This window comes from Anoplolepis gracilipes, chromosome 1, assembly GCF_047496725.1.
Source record: "Anoplolepis gracilipes chromosome 1, ASM4749672v1, whole genome shotgun sequence".
NCBI lineage: Eukaryota > Metazoa > Arthropoda > Insecta > Hymenoptera > Formicidae > Anoplolepis > Anoplolepis gracilipes.
Genome location: NC_132970.1, coordinates 5,860,973 through 5,878,090, shown reverse-complemented (window position 1 = coordinate 5,878,090; position 17,118 = coordinate 5,860,973). Strand labels below are relative to the sequence as shown.

At 33.5% G+C, this 17,118-nt stretch overlaps 1 protein-coding gene across 1 annotated transcript in view; it reads right to left on the bottom strand.

Moving 5' to 3' along the window:
* Positions 1-63: 63 nt before the first annotated feature.
* Naa15-16 (N-alpha-acetyltransferase 15/16) overlaps positions 64-17,118 on the bottom strand; it is a 36,927-nt gene continuing 19,872 nt past the window's right edge. Inside the window, exons 9-11 of the mRNA XM_072900714.1 lie at positions 2,803-2,996; positions 2,490-2,598; positions 64-2,375 (exon numbers count right to left, since the gene is read on the bottom strand). Of these exons, the coding sequence (XP_072756815.1) occupies positions 1,867-2,375; positions 2,490-2,598; positions 2,803-2,996 (812 nt within the window). The 3' untranslated portion in view covers positions 64-1,866. The remainder of the gene's footprint in view (positions 2,376-2,489; positions 2,599-2,802; positions 2,997-17,118) is intronic.

The window sequence follows — 17,118 nt, the reverse complement described above, 5'->3', positions numbered from 1 at the left end:
CAATATTATGTTTGAGGATTAAAAGGCAAATCTAGATACAGCTCTTGAAAAATTCGAATATAATTCGCAATTAGCACTATTTATTTTCTATGTTTTGATGTTTTTGTCTATATGCATGTGATAAAAATTTTTATATCGAGGTAACAACCTCCGATAAAGATTGGAGCAACTAATATAAGATATTTCAAGAACACTTGGAATTACAGAGTTCAATACTCTCAGTACAGAAAAAAAGTACCCAAATAAAATAAATTTAAAAAGATTAAAATGTCCGGTATAGATACATGGTCATGATGTCCAATTACGCTTTTTAACAAAATAATTGTGTACATATATATATAATATAATTTACACAATATTCTAGAAATAAGTAGCCAATATAACCAATCTTATTTCAATGAAATTATTCCATCGATTTTCGATTTCTTGTTTTACGACAATAGTATGAGATACTTTACGGATGAGTAAGGAGGTAAATATAACTAATACAATAAAACATAGATGCCTATTATATGTTTATGATTATTGTTATGACGTGTTTGAGTAGGTGATTAACATTCAGATAATATTCATCAGCGGCAAATTCACTCGTCGCTCATTGAAAGAAAGTCATGAGACATATACACTTATAGTATTTGAAATATGTACAAACATTATTAATAGCTCGGTAGTACCTATGGTCATTTCGTATCGAAAATGTTTTTACGGAAAAACTAAAAACTGAAAACTTATAAATAGTACATTATTTTCGAAAATTAAACGAGGTAATTATAACATCCCTTGACTTTTACCAATAGGCTTTAAACCTTTAGTGTTCATTAAAATTTCCGCAATCCGTCGATGTATACATGTACGATGATAATCGTTATCAGCACACTAACGACTTTTCGATTTATGATATACTTTGGTAGTTGGCGTATACAATACGCAGTTTTCTATAATAACTTTCACAGAGACTTTCGCAAACGGACACTACTTATTTATTGACTTCTCGATGGAATATCAGGGCTCCAATCCAAACGTAGATCATTACCCTGAGCAAAATCGCAGGAATAAAATATGTATCTAGGAGGAAAAGCGTTAGGTCATTTTGTTCATTCGAATCAAAAGTTTATGGGTGAAGCGAACCAGAAGTTAGTACACGATGTGGGAATAGTCCATCCAAATGCGGCGACGGACATGCACGGTATACTCGATGATCGTCTAGCGTTTTGCGGCCTCTACATAGTAGAGTATTATGTAGGCATCGCTGGAAATTGTACACCTTAACCTCGAGTAGAATTATTCGCATAGAACGCGCATATGTATGTATACAAGTCTTGTCTTTTTGTACCAATGTGTTAGTCTCGCATGCGTTATTTTACACACTGCACGTCTCGTACACAAAACAATTCGCACTTTCGTCGACTACATCCCTCCCATTCTCCATCCCTCTCTTCGCGTTTAGTGTTGCCACCCACAATAAGTAGAACGTGAATCAAATTAATAATCGATCTCGATTGTTAACTAATATTTAGCTAAGTCGTCACCTTCTTTCCCTTTTTTCATCCTCATAACATTTCGGACCACGTTGAAAACCTTAGGTGGATCCGCATCGTATTATAATTTATTAAGATTGTTTGTCCAGTATTGTTCTAGCACTGTTCGCACTACGTGCGAAATACTCTCGAGGAACTAGTTCCTGTATAACACATGCTTTATTCGATTGGTTATTTCGCCAATTTCGCTTCATTTCTTTTTGTCACGACACCTAAAATATGATTTTAAGTTCTCTAGCGCAGATTAGAACGCTCCGCACACCGGCTCTTCATTGACTCGCCTAACTACAATAGCGATTCAGTGACGCTGCAATAGCGCGTGCCTGGATCAGTTCTTAATCGAGTTCTCTTTCTCTTGATGATTGTTGGCTTTCGACTCGGGCGGTCGAAACGCGGTGGCGAACGGAAACCGCACGTGACATTTCGCCATGTAATCAGCTATCGTATCGTCGCAGTGTCCAAAGTCGCCATTACGCAATGCCTCGAGCACCTTTGTGCAGTTCTGCAACGTCACACCTTCCAGATTGTCGATGTTTGTCACGAGGGATAGTGCTTTCGTCTGTGCGGACGGGTCCAGAACATACAACATCCTTGCGGCTTGGAGCAGATGCGCCAGCGAATTCCTACTCTTCTTCAAATATTCGGTGTTTAATTGAGCCGGCTTTGTACTGGAGAAGATCCCGACAGTCTGACGTTTTACTACTTCACCTACTGCTCCTTCCAGTGGCAATTTGCTGGTATGCAACAGAAAACGCACCAAACACGTATGCAAATCTGGATTATTCGCATCCAACCTATGAGCGCGTTTTATCGAGCGCAACATGAGAAGAGTGCGACCTGTAAGAAAAATAAATATTTATTATCTTGCACGCTAAATACAATTCCGCAAAATTATTTCCGTCAATAGTGACTCGACTTGTGCATGCACTGTTAAACATACTCCTAATATACCTTTGCGAATATATATCTCGAAAGCCATAAGATGCGTCTCTATTCGATTCGACGCCAGTTCTTGCAAGGGCTGCAAAAATTTTATTGCTTGTTCCAGTGGATCTTCGACCTGAAAATATATATAAAAATAAATTTGTTAATAATTATTAATAATTAAGAAATTATACATATTTTTTGAATAAATTTTCCTTTTTTATTACTTATAAATTGACCATAAAAATTTTAATGTGTCAACGCTTAAATAATAATGTCAATCTGACGCTTAGATTTAGAAAAACAATTTATTTTATCACTTATATAAGTTTATATTAACCCTTTCTAGCTTTTCCGGTATTAATTCATCTAGCGTAGGTTGTTCGAGATCAGGGTCATTTTGCTGTCGAGATTTGTTATGCTGCTCTCTTTTTTCTTGAGCTTGAGCGGCTTGTTGCCGTTCCAATTCGGCCTTTCTACGCTGTTTCCTCTGTTTGTTCCTTAGCTTCTTCAATTCAGATGGTGCCAAGTTTTCTGTAACACAAAGCAGAGCATTACATTTTAATAAAAATAAACGCAGATACATAGAAATTCCGTAATCATCGAAAACGTTTAAAAACTTAATCGACAAAAAGTCAGTTCTGTGTTTTTACAGTTACTTTATAATTTACAATTTAAAAAATAACATATAAGAATGATTTTCTTTTTATGATTCAACACGTGATTACTCAATAATATATGAATGCGGAATTCTGTGCATGTGTGTATGTATCTTTTTGAATTTTTTGTCGTTGTTATGCAAGATTTTCCTAAGAAAATAGAGGAGATCAGTTTCGACATAGTTTCCGCTTTTAAATATCAGCGTAATCTCTTCGCTTTTGCTGACGTACTTGCCAAGGTTATACATATACAGTATTTCACGATATGGTGGATAAAATATACGGCTCAGCCGGTTTCACAGTCTTTTTCCCACTTTTCCTCGCCTTCAGTCGTGGCCAGGCTTATTGATAGTTAAACACAGTAAGTCTGGCATGCATGCACGTGCCTCGCGTGCTCCTTAGTCACGTGCACGCCCGGCAGATATCGTGGGACGAGTGGCAGAAGTAGAAAGGAGCCCCTTGCGCTAAAGCTACATAATCGCTCGCCGAAAACCGTAAAATATATCCAAGCGTTTCACGAAAAACGATTACCAGGGAAATGATCACGCCGGCTTTCTATCAGTAATTGAGTAAAACGGCGGTAAAACATAATAACAAGACAGGCGGATAAGTTCGGGTCACTTTTGTTGAACTTTAAACGATACGCAGGATCCTGAATGTCTTTATCAACATAAAAGATTTCTCATAAAGCTTTTCTCAGAAGATTATCTTAAATTTTTTTTACGCAATATATATATGATAAAAATAAAACAAGTTCCATTTTTTCTTATTACCATAAAACATTAATGAAAGTAAATATTACAAAATAAATAATCTAGAATTTTCAAATATTACATTTTAAGTATTACAAAATAAATGATCTAGAATTTTCAAAATAAAGGTTTAAAAAATGCAGATAAATGAAAGAAAAAACCTTTTTATATTTTCCAGTATTTTCATTCATCAATTGCCTTGATGATTGGTCATTACAGAAAAGTGAGACAAAAGACTTCGATCGTTGCGCTAATCTGTCAAGTTTAGCTTGCTCAGTGGGCATTAACGTTTTAATTACCGCTGTATTAATTCAGTATTATAACGCGAAAATCACGAGCGCTTTCCAATTATGTAAGGGCTGGTCAATGCTTTATTAGAACGCGGTAGAGAACTGTTGCTATGCTTCGTAAATTCGCGAGTAACGTAGGTGTTACCTCAGAAAGGATTCACACGACTCCTTGAAAGGCGATTCCATCTTATCTCTTACATAAGAATTATTTACATATTATTTCGGCGGTTTACATATTGTGATCACTAAAAAAATGATTTTAACTGAAACAGATTAATAATTAGCATACTGTATTTAATATAATATAATACCACATACGTTTGTATTTAATCAATTTAAATGACAGAGACTTTATAAATGACAGAAAATTTATATATGTACTATTAGTGTAGTTTAGATAGAAAATTTTTCTGTGATACCTATTGTTTCTTTAAGAGCTATTGTTTAGGACAATTATATTTGTGATTAATATTTGGCAATGAGATCTAAATTTTCTAGAGGTATTGCTAGAATATTGCTGTTATAAATTCTATATACGACAAACAATATTCTAACAGATATAAAAAATTGCAATAAATTTTAATTGAGACATCTAGAAATCTATCTACTTACATTAGTAAAATATTTTTTTGAATGATGTGTGCTTATGCGAGATTTATATAAATTCAAATCGCTTATATAGTTATCATTATATATATAAAATACTGTTATACTATTGTTCGTATCGTAATATATACTTATCACTATATATTGTCCACATTATTTATGTAGTTAATACATAATATGTATAAGAAAAAATATATTTTTTGTAGAAATTATTATATACCTTTCTGTGTGTAATACTTATATTATTTTATCTCATTTCAACGAATAATGCAGTATAGAGCTTGCAATATAAACTTATCAAAACACTAGTATCCTATCAACTAATAATTAGTGTAACTCAAAAGATTTACACACTTATCAAGACATTAATTCCTTATAATTAATATTTACTCAACAAGATTCTGATTAATATCAAAACATTTTTATTGTTAGTAGGTATTAGTGTGCAAGGATCGACAACAAGATGGATTTTTCAACCTTGATAAAATAAAAAAGAGGACCTTGCGCGCGTATTACGAGCGTACTCAGGAATGTGGCGCAACAGGCATGCGAGCCTTTTATGCAAATTGCATCCCTGTATTAATTCGCATGCGACAATTAAATGCGTTAGCCTTGCTATCGTTAAAATCATTTGCGATTGTCGCAAAAATTTAATCATCACGACTGATCATATTCCCGCAAATTATCGAAATTACTTACAAAACTGGATCTCGTGCTTCCGAATTATTGCAGTCTTTAAAATTGTTTCCTCAACATTATCCATTCGATAACTTATGCGCAATGACTTTCGTATAATTTTAATAATGTTAGAAAGTGCGATGCAAAGCAAGATGCATTTCGATTTAACGGCTAAATTATTTCTGATTTATGTGCGATATAATGCGCCTTTGTATAATCTTTTGGTATAATGTTGTGCGAAAAATTAAATCGTTTCCTCGATCGCCTTCAATGTGCAACCGCACCTTAACGTGTACTATTATGTCTCACGAATGATTTGTGCTCCCACGCGATTGTTACGAAAATCTATGTTGACAATATATTCACACCGCTGTTAATAATTGTTCATTCGATTAAAAGAGAATAATAAGAGAAGAGAAATAATCGAAGTAGCGAAAGTATCGCGTGCTTTTGGTTTTTCTACAATTTATCTCTTTTTTATTTATATTCTAATTGAAAAATAATTTAAAAGATATAAATCAAACAGCTTATAAATTATAGTATCCACGTTAAATGACGACTTCTGAAAAAACTCAATTATAATTTTTTATTAAATAGGAATGATGCTGATATATAGTTCTTAAAAAAAAAAAACTCGGCAAACGTTTAATTCATACATGTAATAATGCATTGCAAAAATCGATGATTTTTTTATGACACCCACAGGATGATTTACGTAATCTGTTGCAGTCTTCCCAATGCGTTGCAATATAGCCCATATCACATCAGGTCATGACGAATGGATCCTGTTGAATTCATTTATCCGGGATATTCGCAGCGTGTGAATCGTACGTTTTTCATCGCCGCACATTCGAACAGAAGTGTTCGCCATATGAAAAACCGTGTGCGGAGATATTGCCTGTTTTTCTGCCTGCAGTCATTATCATCTTACGTGGGCGAAATGAGTCGTCAGAGTTTTTTTTTTAACAAAGTCACGATTTGCAAGCCGAGGTCGGCACAAAAGATGCACCGGCTTCGTGCAACAAATTCAGCCGGATTTAGCACGTAAAACAATTGTGATTACGTAAGGGTTGCAGAAATGACGGGGGCGGCAAGGACGGCGCACTGGAAAAGGATGCCACGTTTCAAACGCCGTCATTAGAACGCAAAGACAAAGAAAAAGCGCGCAAATGACACCTAATGACGCCGACGCTGTCTTTTAATTGAACACGCAGGAAACTCGGACGCATTTCAATTTCGCAAAGTGAGTCCTTTCCCATGCTAATCTTGCGGAAAAAAACCTTCCTCTCGCGGTGTGCTTAGAATTAGACGTCATTGAATTAGAAACGCTCATTTCAGACGTGGCAAAAGTTTTGCGATAAATGCAACGGCAAAGAAATTGAGATAATTACTATAGTTAATCTTATTAATTCTGACTGGTGTATAAAATTGCAAGATAAGTATGCGAATACGAGTATAATAAAATATTGATAAATAATAAAATCAAACGATACAAAAACAAAAAATAATATATGAATACGTTGAAACAAATATATTAAATATTACATATATTAATATATTAAATTAATATTAAATTAATATTAATATGCAAATATATTGAATAAAATAATTCAGTTTCTATCCGTTTTTTATCAATTCTCGATGCATCTATGAATTTAATTGTTAAACAAGCGAAAGTTTAAGAATTACGTTTCACGTATAGTCAACGACGGCTTGACCGTTATGTTATGGTGTTGGTCAACAAAGTTTCTTCGAGCAAGTCGGCAACCAGAAATTCAACAAGTACATCCAAGAAACCGTTTTCACAACATCGCGACATGAATCGCGCCGATTTATTACCGTAGCAATATACAATCTAGAGTTCCGCGTTCAATTCTTTTACGGTATATATTGCGGTGAAATTGCTCACAAAAATTCCACTTTTTCATTGATATATTACATTCTTTCCATACCGACATAAAAAAAAACATATATAACAAGAAAAATAATCATCGATCGATTAATTACACTGAATACTGCAAGTGTTACACTTGCTGTTATTCTATCTAGTGTGATCGATTCCGTGAAATGAACAAAATATGATAATTGGCGAAGTAATTTTTATATTTTGTATAACGGAGCATAATCAACTTATTTACAGTTATATTTTAATGATATGAAATATTTTATATACTACGAATAATCGATAATGTCAGTAATAGCTGTAATCACAAGAAAAGGAACTATGTATTAGTATAATCTATATTCACCGTTTCAATCCCGGCGAATAGCTGAATATGAAACGCAAATAATTCTCCATTACAGCGACCGTTTTTATAACACAAAAGAACATTTATATTATAAGACCGTAGAAAAGTGGTAACTTGCTTAATGAAATGCTTTGATTCTCCTGATGATCATCGATCGCGAACTCGTTAACGTTTCTTACGTCATCCTAATGAGCGGACAGTCGTAAGGATGATATGTCACGCACGCGCTACGATTTAATCAAGCCATTAAAAATACGAGATCGCCTTTGCTCTTTTACTACATCAAAGAGTCCGATCACTAGCGATTATTAACCACGCGCGAGTCACGTTTATAATACTGGTTACGTAAAACCCGACAATAGATCAGTGTATTTTACGTTTCGACAATCAAACGTTTGTTTCCTATTAATTTCTCGAAAAGCTAGATTTGCATCTTCTCCAGAAAATCACAAAAAGCATTTAAAAAAATATATTTATGTAGACTTTAATCACCTTTTTGCTGAATTAAAAAGTGACAAGTTCTTTATTTAAAAAGTATATTTATAAAAATATCTAAAATTAATTCTAGGTCAAAGTTTCACAAGAGGAAAAATTATTAAAATTATTTTTTTTTTTTTTTACATTATTCCGTTATCTTATAGTTTTGTAATGCAATTATGATTCCATATTTTAAACAATAAAGATATTTTCATCATTCTATTTTGAAACATTGTAAAGATTCCTTTTACCAAAACACATTTATATTACATTTGATTCGCGCAAGAGCAAAGTGAAAAATAGTAGCAATATTTCGTGTATAATTAAAATTCATCTACGCGAGAAAAATTGACCTATAAATTCCAACGCTGCGGAAATATCTCATCGATTCGTTATGGTATAAGGATAAGGTATATCAAGGATGCCGCAATTTTTTAGATTACTCTCAAGACGGATACAGCGTTTAATTGATAAAGGCGCGGTGCGGAGAACAATTTCTTCACATACGCCTACACGATACGCGAGCAGCATCGGGTATACCTACGGTTTACAGACTGTCTCTATTTATCATGTTGAGCCATACCCGATCATTTTCAGATCGGTCAAAAACGTGACTCACACAAATCTCGAATTGTTTTTAATTTCGATTCTGCTCCGATGTGTTGTTACACATTCATTTCATAATCCAAGAGTGACTAAAAATAAATTTCGTAAAAAGTTTGACTCTTTCGAAAATCTGAATGCGATTAAATGTGTATGTTACATCTATATAGACGTCATATTTCCTCCGTATAATAAATGAGATTGTTGTCGCAATATCCTGGGTCGAGAGCAGCGAGTCGTCGAATAAATATAGATTACAGCTAGTTATCTGTGCATAAAAGATGCAGTAGGGCTATCGTCGATTGTTGATCAACAACTTGGCTACGAAAATATAATTATATCAAAATAAGTCTCTTGTCATTTTTATAGCGTTTTGATTTAAAAATAGAATGCAAAAATATCAATAGAATAAATATTGATGACTATAAAAACAAAAGTTGATTTATTTATAACACTGTCGCACGCATGTTTCCACGAAGGAGCTCTGCTTAAATAAGAATCAGTGACTCATTCATGGTAGCGTTCTAAGCATCTTGCTTCATATGTAAATTTTCAGCAAAGATAACTTCTACCTCCAAAATATTTTAAATGTTGCCTAAGATGGTTCAAATATAAAAAATACGTGGAATATTTCATTCGAGAATTACGTTAAATTGGAATAATCACATTAAGATGCACATATTAATGAACAAAATAGCATACAAAAGTAGATGATCTTTACAATTTTCAAAACAAAATGATTGCAATTATAGAAGAGAATCACTTTTTTATATTAAAACATTTCGATCTCTTCTAAATATTTTTTAAGTATTTTGTTATACAGACAATCGTATAGCTAACAAAAGGTATAGCTGAAATTCAATTTTGACAAATATATACTCTTCTTATATATTTATATATTATATATATATAATAGTTTGATGAAGATTGCGCAGAATCTTATCATTTATTCAAAGCTAGAATGGAGAGAGAGAAATATATTTTTGAATTTCTGTAAAAGCAACCTTTTTTTCAAAGAATTTTCGAATTTTCTAAAGTTTTTCTTATAATAAGAAACTTTTAACAGTAAAATAAAGCAGTGAAAAATCAGGAATATTTTCAACTATTTCATTGTTAAATTTAATAACTTGTCGTTATAATTATTGAATTATGTTCAATATCTTTTGAACCACTCACAATCAAGTTTTTGGTCAAAATTTTTTAATCAAATATTTCCTCTATACCCAAACTACACTTTTACAAATTTTAAACTTAATTTCCATAATTCTTTGTATTCATTTTAACCACTTGAATCAATGCGGTCACACAATTTCCACGAGTAAATTCGTTGCAAATAAAAATCCTTCTAACTTTTAATTGTTTCAGTGAATCAACTCCGAATTTTGTATATCTCTGAACATATGTGAGTAGAATTTGTACATAAATTTTTGTTAATCTCTCAATATTTCAGAAATGGATACTAAACATCCTTAAAGCAGTCAACGTTAAAGTATTCGTTACACGGAGAAAACTGTTCGGTTGCTCTAATGAAGCCATGCGAGACAGTGAAAACGGGAAATGGAGCGAAAAACTAATAATCGAGCAAGAGGGGGAAAGACAGAGAAAGAGAGAAAGAGAGAGAGAGAGAGAGAGAGAGAGAGAGAGACGATTCAGAAAGCTATGTTGCTTTTCACCTGGAAAATCCTATACTTCTAGACTCATAGAAGACTCGCACGCGTTTTACTTTTGATATGAATAAATATACCATTACCTGCTGCACGAAAGTTTTTAATTCTCTCGAATACCGGAACATCATTAAACATCATACGCGTTGCGTTACGTAAACTGTGCGCTAGCGAAACCGCCTAATTGCTAATTCATACCTCCGTTGAACAGGCGCAGGCGTATTAATGATAACATTCCGGCGAATGTGCGATAGCTCTTTCGTTGCATTTTCCGCAATATGTGTATTATCGCGCGCGCAATCTTATGCGGGCAAAGCTGAAATTGTTGCCTTCGCGCATTCGTCGATGCGGGGCATCGGCTGAAACGAGCGCGGCTAAAATCGCTTCTTTTATGCCCGAACGAGAGATACCATCGGCTGTCGAGAGTTATACATCGATATACCAAAGTCTCTCTCTCTCTCTCTCTCTCTCTCTTTTTCTATCTCTCTCGCCCACGTTTCCTGTCTAAGCGTGTGTGGCAGTGAAGGGTGCGCGCAAATGTTGCACGGGGCAAACGGGCTAGGCGTGGCTGGAGAAATAAGAAAGGGACCGTGTGCTCGCAACACTTTGTAGTACGTGCTCGTTACACTCCTCGTCTATCTATGTATCGATGACTGGAAAGGCCTTACATCGCCCGAACGCGCCAGCACCGGAATGCTAACTTCCCATGACGAGGAGTTCGCGAGCCAGGCCCCAAATGAAAAATATTCGTAAAAGGTTTCGGCGATTACGGCATCAAAGATGCCGCGATCGTGAATCCGGATTCTCGCAAAGTAACATCACAAGACGAACCGCCTCTTTAAAATTCATCTGCGACATCTTCTTTAATTCATTCGCGTCTGTTTCCGGGATTGATTTCATCTTCATAAATTCGGGAACAATCGGATTCCCGTCTCGGACACGTGCCAAAATTTTATTTTACGATCGTCGAGAATATGACGGTGACTCAACGATTCAAGAGAATCGCAAATTGTTAAAACACTGCTTCATGATGTACTTGTGGAGTAGATTAGATTAATATCTGGATAAAGTATTTCCGGACGTCTATAATCAGACTATTTTAAGTACAGTCCATATTTCACTTCAAAACCTACATAATGTTTCTTTCAGTATATTTTGCCAGAAAGAAAACGAAAAAGAGCGACATGCTAGAATATTAATATTTATAGTCTGATTATGCGATACGAATATCAAACTAAATGCGAACACGGTGTACATTTTCTTCAGTGTTACCTCGGCGTTACACGCGTACTGTTTCCTGTTTGTCAGCAACAAAAACGTCGACCAAATGAGTATTACGAAATGACACGATGACTACCGGCAGCAAATAATCTGTCAGATGACAGATACAATGTGGTACAATGAGAAAAAAAATTCAATTTTGCTTTATTTAATTCTCTAAAATAATGTAGGAATAGTTGTAATCAAAACTAATAAATAAAGGAGAAAATAATTATTTTTATAAATAATACTTCATAAAAAATGATAAACGACAAATTTATAAAGTAAATTAAAATATATATCACGTAGTTTTCAAATAACTTATAAAAAATGCATCTATATATAAGATAGATAAAATTTAAAATATGTATAAAACATACACTAATCAATTGAATTCAATACGTATTCTGAATTTGTATTAACTGTTATATATAACTTATTAAATATAAATATAAATTATCTTATAAATAACATGAAATAATCGTTATAGATAAATATATTTGAACAAAGTAGAACCTAACCAAAATAAAACATCTATATTATAAGTTTCAAACTTATTGGAAGATATGTTTATCTGTCTTATATATTTTAAACTTAAAAAAATTAAAAATAAATTTTATTACATCCTAAAAAAGCGAGGTTGGAAAGCAAAGTTGCATTTTTTCTTTCTGTTTGTCTACAGTTTTAAGGTTTCTACTATTATAAGAACGGTTCACAACATGCGGTTTCTATTATTATAGTGAGAAATTATAGTACGTTGAAAAAAAGTCTGCTCAAAAATAAGGCGATTTAACGAAATTTATGACATACTTTGACTTCGACCCACCACCAGCCAACAAAGCTCTTCACAATAACGTTTCTTGTATAGTAAGCATAACACTTGCTCGCCTCCGCAAATGACAATAACTTCTTTAACTGTTACTCCAACGGTAACGGAATATCGATGATGAATCAATTTTCCCCGGTAACGGGATTTTTTCTCTCATTGCGGTTAATGCAACGACTTCTCTTCTGGCACTTGCAACTGACTTTTGCAACGTTACGCGAAATGAATTCTACTACAAGGCTCCGTAAATCGTCGCGATGTAAATTAGTGACCATATTGTACTAGTGGAGTTGGATTAATTTATTGTTAGTAACAGTTTTTGTCACCCATTTTATCACAGAATTAATTATGCCATTAATGATTTACAGAATAAAATCAATTATATACTTTCGTAATGGTTAACGACACCATTGCAAAATATCGAAGACCATAAAGAAATGCAGTTTCTCGCGAAGCGCGCGTCAAATACGAAGATGATTTTTGTAAGTACATCACAGATCTTTGTAAGTACATCAATGCGTGTAAATTTTCGACTTTATGAGAAAAATATGAGAGTTAAATGAATAGGACCAATTCCGCAGGAAATCACGGGGAAAGCGACGAACGTGACAGCGACATGCAGCATGTCGACGACGATGACACTTTCGCTGTATGCTCTTCTCCCTATAGAAGGTCATTGCACGTGTAAAAATACTGGCAAACGCGCCGCTGGAATTCATAATGAATAGCGGAACACAAAACGTGCCATGTTTAACTCGAATTTCTAATTCCACGAGCGAAAAGGAAAATCGACCGTAGGAAATTCACAATGTTAACGACGATGAGCGTGCAGTTTCGGAATATCTATACAAAATTCGAAATTTCGAAAAATTCGAAAGTTACTTCTTCTTACAGGAAATATCACAATCGGACTTCGTATATTATAACGATCTTAATATACAATTTAAGAAAAAATCTACCAATTAATATTTTTATTTATATCCTAAAATATAAGAAAAAATATTTAAAATATTTTAAAAAATTAAAGAAAAGAAATCGATGAGAGTTTGAAGAATGACTATTTCTTAAACATTTCTCTCTGAAAGCGTGACAAATATGAAACTTTGATAAATCGATTGGATTTACATAGTATACATATAAAAACTTACAAAACTAAAGGATTGACCCACATGCGTATTATTGTAACATCCGTCGCTATTTTCAAGATAAGAAATAGTCTGACCTGATGCTAATTTAAAAAATGCTTAATAATTGAGTCGTATTTCTATTTCCGTTCGAAATCACGGAAACACGATGCCTGATAAACGCCGACTTTATCCTATCAATCCTGTCACAGAGACAGATGTATCGCGCTGCCCGCATAATATTTTGTTCGCGATTATTACAGCTTACACATATATATAATAATATTCTAAAGAGATATTCCACTATGTAAGTATAACTACGACTATAGAAACACGTCATAATACTCATCATAACACACGTCATAATAATTTGTACCAACTATGAATTAGCCGGTATTGCATTATTCTTTATTACTGAGAAATCTGAATTTCTGTAAATACGTTTAACTTAATTGCATGAACGATAATCATCCAAGAAATGCATAAAAAGCACATGTGACCTCATCACAAGTATGATGAATACACGAATGTTATATTCTGATAATCGCAAATACCAACCACCGTTATATTCTAATCGAGATAATAGAATAATAACTTAGCTTTTATATAATTAAATACGTCAATAAATTAGTTTTACAATTACCAATTAACGAACTATAAAATCATTACTGAAGTCAATTAACCGCGAGTTAACGACTCGTCATTGTCTATATCGAAAATAATAATTCAAGATCTTGCTATTCGTAGAAGACAAACAATTCGAAATATATACCTTTCATAATTTTCATAATCAATCTTTCATTAGAAAGTTAGAAAGCAATCAAAAAACAATTTAAATTCACGTAGTAATAATTATTGAAAATTTAATCATTAGCATGGTTTATTTCCACAAGAAATTCTGTCGATAATGTACTTGAAATATTAGCCTTGTGGCAACATTTATTTTAATATCGAACGTAAATGTACTCTCTTGATAATAAATGTGATTTTTATATGAAACAGACAAATAACGTTAATTGCGGCGCTAGATAAAAGTGAAAACACGCGAATCTCGTTTCTTGTATAAAAAAAAAAAAAAAAACCTTTCTGAATAAAAGCAAACGCGAAGAGAGTGCATGCTTATTTTAGTTTCTACGTCCCAGATAAATAATACAGAGATATAAAACCTCGATTAAAGGTCTTAATATACGGCACACGGTCACAAGCAGCAACCTTTTCGCCGTGATCTTGAAATTAACTAATTCGACCCACTTCCCAGCAGGGCTCGTTAAGATACGCGAGAAAACGTCTTCTCACTTTCTTATAAAATCGCGGGAAAATGAAGGCGCACAACGCGTACGATAACGAACAATAGGCCGTACACATCCGGCAAAAAATACAGATCGCTTGTTTGAAAGCGTACTGCGAATGTTATCCACCGAAACGAGCAAAGTGCATACATTTATAACAAGCAATACCTTTTTTAAGTTTGAAAGGAAAATAGTTTGTATGCAAATTATGATTTAATAAATTAATTTCATATAATCCGAAAAAAATATCAAGATTATAATTATTTTAATAATGAAAGGGAAATAAGGAGTGTGCATTTTCTTTAATAACTTAATTGTATACAGTCTCGTAGACAGTATAATTATTAAGAACGAACAAAACATACAGAAAGTAGAAAAATCGTCAAGCGTTATGTTATTATGATATATAATTTAGTTGTATAACGTTTAGTTGTATAACGATTACGTATTCGCTATATTTTATATGCTATATGTTTCGTACGATTATGCAGACTTGATTTAAATCGAATTATGTACAAATATTTATATATTATGCAGCTCGTTTGCACGTTTTGATATCGATTTCAAGTTAAATATTAAAATTAAGTTAATAGCGCGTTAACGCTTATTAGAAATAATGATCGCGTCAAAACGGTGTGGGAAGTGAAGACATTGAAAGTCACGATTTCACTGTAATCTTGAAGTGTCATATCCCAACCCAATTCCCAGGAAGAAATTGAGAAGAAAATCTTTCGAGTAATTTTCTCTCGCGATTTCCATTTGCACTTTCCAAGCACATTACCGCGTCTAGTCTAAAATTTAAGATTAAAAGGTCGATATAAATCATATTATTAAATACAATGGCGTGTTAGAAGGTGAAGTTAATTCGACGAGATTGGGCATCAACAAAATTGTTCCCGTTAATCTCACGTATTAATAAGCATAAAACTAAGGTGACTAGAACAATAGGGAGATTATATCTATGTTTCTTCAAAGTTTATGTTCGTGTCTCTCGTGTACATTTTTTAATAAAGATTAACTCCCGGCTTTAATATAAAGTTGTTCGGTTTATTGCATAAATCTCCCATAGCAATGTAACCGTGAAATGTCACTGAGCCTGAAAATCATATTGAACAAATTAATATGGATAACATCTCTTTGATCTCACGATTGAGTGATAAAAGAATACTCCTTTTGACCAATGCCCTGATTTAAATGTCTCATTTAATATCGACGTTACTCGTTTTAGAAAGCTTTCGTAAATTCGAATATAGTTCAACTAACAATTAACGAGAATAATATTCAAGTGGATAAAAAACACAAATATGGAAGTCGCAAGCAATTAACATTGCAATTATATATGAATTTAATAATTAATTAATCTCTAAAATCTTTCCCAGTATAGATTATTTTACAACAGACAATTAAAATATAATAACAAAGTATATTAATGAAATAAATTATTACGATTATAATAAAATAATCTTTTTTAACACGCGATATGTTCTCTCAGGGTCATCTTTTTTTCCAGATAAAACAACTCGCGATCAATCTCTCTGACATATTTCTCTCGGCCCCTGAGAATGTAAAGAGATTGCGCTCAGGGGTTTTATAATACGACACGGCGCCTAAAAATTTGTAAGGCGAAGGACGACATATGTCGACCTTGATAATGCCATGGATCTCTTCTTTCGATGAGTCACACGCGGTCAGACAGTCCGAAATAAGCGCGCCGTCGTTCATTTACGAAGAATTATCAACGATCATACGGTGGCAATTTTTCTTCGAAGTGCAGATGAACTCCTTTCAGAATGCGTATCTCGCGGACGACCTCGCTGAGTCAAGCAAGGGGAAAAAAAACACTCACGTATGAATGAACGATACCTTAAAAATATCTTTTCATCATAGGATACGCGACCGACAAATGCATCAGAAAAGAACGTCACAATGACGACTTGCATTTGAACGATCCCGTCACAGTCTGAGAATATAATGATGACGTCGCGAAAGAACCGCAAAAGAAAGAATCATAATTGATTACCAAGAAAAGAGCGATCTCGTATGTTCTACAAATTTGGTCGCGTGAAAGGATTAATCGTATTAGATACAGCATTGACAGCAAGTAATCGTTGGCGATCGAGCAAAACAAATCGATTTGATTTAACTCAATCTAGAAAATACGGCATTGTACCAAGAAGTA